The 4,825-nt window shown below is 27.4% G+C and overlaps 1 protein-coding gene across 1 annotated transcript; it reads right to left on the bottom strand.

Annotated features, from left to right (window-relative positions):
* Positions 1–1,028: 1,028 nt before the first annotated feature.
* On the bottom strand, positions 1,029–2,587 carry LOC126677270 (uncharacterized). Its single transcript, XM_050371820.2, has 5 exons — positions 2,356–2,587; positions 2,145–2,283; positions 2,034–2,065; positions 1,530–1,616; positions 1,029–1,339 (listed from the first exon to the last, which is right to left on the bottom strand). The coding sequence occupies exons 1-5, from the start codon at positions 2,533–2,535 to the stop codon at positions 1,205–1,207; spliced, it is 573 nt and encodes a 190-aa protein (XP_050227777.1). The 5' UTR covers positions 2,536–2,587; the 3' UTR covers positions 1,029–1,204.
* Between the last annotated feature and the right edge of the window lie 2,238 nt (positions 2,588–4,825).

Genomic DNA, 4,825 nt, shown 5'->3' with positions numbered 1-4,825 from the left:
TTTATTTCAGTAGTAATTTTGTGTACCTGGTAGTTATTATTTTTGAATTTCAATGCGTTCTATAGTAATTACTGATGGTATATATGATATTTAATCATCTAACTAATAATTGAGTGCGCATAATTTGAGGCGAAAAATTTAAAGTAGTGCATATTAATTTGATACGGAAAGAGTATATGATAAAAAAAGTTAAATTTTGAATTTAAAAGTTAAGCAAGTAATCCTTGTTCATTATCTTATATTTAAATTATTTTATTTACTTTTTTTTTATAATTGGGGAGGGGGGAGCGCTTGTGGGAGGAATTGAACCCAAGATGCTAGCGCTTATATCATTTATAAAGTTATTTTAAGATGTTAATCTATTGAACTAGTAAGTAAATTAATGACTTTTCTCAAATTTCTTTTTTTATATATCGAATGTGCTTAGTGTATTTATATATTTCTATTTTTTAGTATATTAATAACTAAAAATTAATCTTACTGTTGTAAATTAATATATCTCATTACATGTTATTAATTGTATTGTCATAAAAATAATTATTGTATCATACTATCATAAATTAAAATTTATAAAAAAAGATAATAATAATCTAGAACATATAACAATATGTACAAAGATAATAATTTATTAAGTAAAAACTATAATAATTTAACATTATAAATAATTTTATAATTATGTTTATTTTATTTTTAAATTTCTAAACATAATAAATAATATTTTTAATTTTCATTAAACTGGTTTTTAGAAATCAAGTTTTAGAAATTAATTTTTTTTCAATAAATTTGATTTTTTTTTTATTTTATGAAAATTATGGACCAAGTTGTTAAAATAATTTAATTTTAATTAATTTGACCCTTTATTATAATTTTAGGGAGCAAATGTAATTTTTTTCTGATATAAAAGTTGAGTGGGTATCATCTTTGAAAGGGTTTGATTTACTAACCCGTAAATATTGGGGTTATTTTCGTAATTTCCCAAAAAAATGTGCCTTAAGGAAGAATTTAATTATTTTTTGGACTGACGGGTCTAATCCAATTGATAAGGCTCTCACCTTCATGTTCATGAATTATTTAAATAAAGTCCAGTTTTCAATTTCCTTGCCCAAATCTGTTCTTTCTGATAATATTTACAGCAGCCAAAATCTAACATTATATTACATATGAACATTGAACTATATGTCTAAATCCAACTTGAATGTATGTTTCAAGAGCTCTCAGCCTTGTCAGCAACGGCAAAACGACTTCCATTAGTATTTAAGCCTGATGAATGAAGCTGCTTTCGTCTCTTAACAAGATGCAATGCAGAACGTCTGTCATCTTGAGCCTCCTTCGCATCAGGCTGATTACGGAAGACTAAATTCAGCACATAATACCAATACACAACACTTAACAGCCCAAGTATAGAAATACAAAACGAGATCATCCAAAACTTAAAAGTTTAAAAGATTCTCTGGTTGTCTTTGTTTAGAGGTCAGGCGATAAGCGACCAATTTAGGAATTATGTCTGAGAAGTTAGAAGATATATATACCTTTAAAGCTAATGCTCTGTCAAAGCTTTCAATAGCACCATCAGGCTCCCCAAAGTTCAACTGTGTTCTACCAAGAGTGATCCATGCCTGTGCAAAAAGAACAAGACTTTTTACATTCATTAGGATTACTGTAAAAGCTGAACAAAGTAAATCTATGAGATGAATATTTGGATTTTCAGCGGCTGAGATTACCAATTATATGGAAACCAGTTGGGATTCCAGGTCAACTTAATATGCAATGAAGAAAATGGTGGAATCATTTAGCAATGGACGTCCATCAACCACCACATTGGAGAACAAAAGACAGCGAAAAGCCCACAAAACAATTTATGAATGGTTCTTGACTTCAATAGCTAGTGTACGGACTACGGAGGGTTTAATCAGTCAGAATTAGCAAAGGAGAATAGTAGCAGTTTAAAACAAAGGAGGTGGAGTGTAGAATTTGATATGCATGTGGATGTAAAGCAACCAAAATTAAAAAAAACATATAGGTAGCGTCTATACCTCAGCCCAAGAGGGTTGCAGCTCAGTGGCACCTACCAACATAATAAGTACATCAAAGAAGAGCAATCTATTTATAAGAAAAGCATTGGTGGAATGAAGAATTAGACATACGAGTTGCAGACTTGAGTGCACTCCATGGATCCCCAATTTCAAGTAAGACTTGAGCCTTTTGTTCATGTAAAACAGCATTTGCAGGCACTAAATTAAGAGCAGCCTCCCACTTTCCAAGTGCTTCACGGTATTTTCCATCCTTCAATATATTAGATTATAGAATATAATAAGTAGAAGAAACCCAATTGAATTGAATAGAAAAGAGAAATACCTGGGCTAGGTTGTTCCCTTGAGACAGAAAGGAGTCGGCAAGTTGCTTATTATCGTTATCATTCTTAGTGGTGTCAAAACATACAGCTTCTTCTTCTTCATCAAACGGAAGATTTGGGAATTTCGTAATCAGAGGCCGTTTCTTGGTGTTGCTGTCCTTCTTCTTCCACGTCAATTTCATCTTTCTTCTTCGCTGAAGACACCAACATTCACGCCCACTTTATTTCTTCTAAACTTCCTTGCGTTTTGGCCCCATTAGAGGTCCACTCATTTAACAATCTTAATGGGCTTTACTATGCCCCATTCATTTGTCTTTGAATAATACCAAATCAATTTATCTCTCCTTATTGTTTCCATTGAGTATCTGTCCCATTTAAGAAGGTACAATATTCTTTTTGCACATAAATTAAAAATAATTTTTTATTATTTTATTCTTGTTATAAGAAATAGTTATTATGTGAAGGAAGACCAAATTTCGGAATCTTAATACTTGTTTTCCGATAAATTGAAATCGTAATCATCCATTACAATTTTGGGATTGAAATAAGGTTGAGAGGAGAAAAATGATTATGTTTTAATTAAATGACATGTATCTAATAAATAGGGACGGTATGACATGTATTCTCTCTAGATTTTTTAACAATTAAATAATCTTTTATATTTTTAGAAATAATAAAAAATTACATCAATTTGTTAATCAAACAAACTATTAATATTAACTACTAATATCGTATTATAAATAGAGAGTTCACATTTTTACATGGTTGATATAAGAATTGCGAGGCGATCTAATTTTGTTGCTTTGTTTTGGGATATTAGTTTTTTAATTTCAATGTCGACTTCGCCTCTAACCACATACCAAAGTGGAGCTAAGCCTAGTCAACATAAATTTAATCTATAGTTAATTAACCTAAAAATATTCCTAATGATTTAGTTTTCTAGATTCTTTGACCACCAATCTGGTGCACAACTGGCTTCCAATACTATCACTTGCCAGCAACAGGAAAATGACCCATTGTATTTGTTGTTTGTCACAAATCAAAATGCAGTAGTAGATAATTAATCAAGCATCTCATTTCTAGCTGGTTGACCACCCATGAAAGTTTAATAGTTACTCTCCGTTCATTTTTAATAGTCGCTTTAAATAAATATATTTGTCCATCAATAACTATCATTTTAAAATTTCTATGCAATTTTTATAATAGTATACCAAATTTGACCTTTTTATTAAATTATTTTATTAAATAGTAGTTCAAATTTCAAAATTAAATCATCCAATAGTGGATTAATGACTCTATTTTCAAAATTAAATTTTTTAATAGTGGATTTTATAAATAGAGTTATATTAGTATTTATGTTTATAATTTAAGACAAAAAAAATATTTTCTTAATCTTAGCAATATAGCCTAAAGCAACAACTAAAAATAGACGGAGGGAGTAGTCAAAAGGTTATATAATAATTAATTGAAAATCAAATTTAGCTCCATAAGGTAAGATCAAGTAAACTTGTTAATTTATAAATTAATGTACCTTAAGTTTATATTTTAATTATAAAAAAAGGAGTATAAAGTTCAAATTCAAATTTTGTAAATTTTAATAATATATTCCTATTCCTAAATTATTAATTAATTTTTATTTTTTTATTTATTTTAAATAATCATTATATTAATAAAGATTTATAATTATAATTTATAGTAACCGATAAATATCATACTATAAATATGAGTGCCTGTATTGACCTTCATTGATCGTGTTGATGCAACATATTAGCTGCAATTAGCATATTCATTAGAAAATCATTCATCGGTTAATAGTTAAAGTTATATATATATATATATATATATATATATATATATATATATATATATATATTATTGTCATTTAACGGATCTCTAAATCAGCTCGATTTTCTATATATTGAAATCAATATTAACTTTGTGAAGGAAGATCACTTTTATAAAGAAAAATAACTAACCTTTTTTTTATCAAAAATGTATAAAAAATATATAATATTTATAAATTAAATATATCTCTTTTATTTTTATTGTTGAAGCATCTAGATATATTTTTTAGAATTTAAACTCTTATAACTATGTATGATGAATATTCAAAATTTAATTATATTATGATTAAATAAAAAAAATTATAAGAATTAAAATTAAGATAGAAATTGGCTACAATTAATGGTAAGGAAATTAATAATATAATTTTTAGTTTTACTAGCTAAAAATATAATATTAAAGAAAAAATATAGTTGTAATTTCCGCTGTTCCATTAATGGCGATGAACATAAAACAAAACCTAAAGAACCTTCTATTAGATTATTTCTCTTTTTGGAGATTAAAAAAAGGACAAACACAATTCTTTTAGCTATCTACAGAAATTCCAAAGAAGCATCTAAATATGGCTTAATAGAAAATTCTTAAAGCACCAAAAAGTTTTGTGGGTATATTATCTAATCAGGGTGATTA

Source organism: Mercurialis annua, linkage group LG1-X (genome assembly GCF_937616625.2).
Source record: "Mercurialis annua linkage group LG1-X, ddMerAnnu1.2, whole genome shotgun sequence".
Taxonomy (NCBI): Eukaryota; Viridiplantae; Streptophyta; class Magnoliopsida; order Malpighiales; family Euphorbiaceae; genus Mercurialis; species Mercurialis annua.
This window is presented reverse-complemented; position numbering and strand designations above follow the sequence as displayed.

Excerpts from the sequence above, each read along its gene's own strand:
- LOC126677270 (XM_050371820.2), bottom strand. The coding sequence starts at position 2,535 with ATGAAATTGACGTGGAAGAAGAAGGACAGCAACACCAAGAAACGGCCT. Across the intron at positions 2,284-2,355 it reads AAGGGAACAACCTAGCCCAG|GATGGAAAATACCGTGAAGC; the intron begins GTATTTCTCTTT and ends AATATATTGAAG. Across the intron at positions 1,340-1,529 it reads ACAGAGCATTAGCTTTAAAG|CCTGATGCGAAGGAGGCTCA; the intron begins GTATATATATCT and ends TTCCGTAATCAG.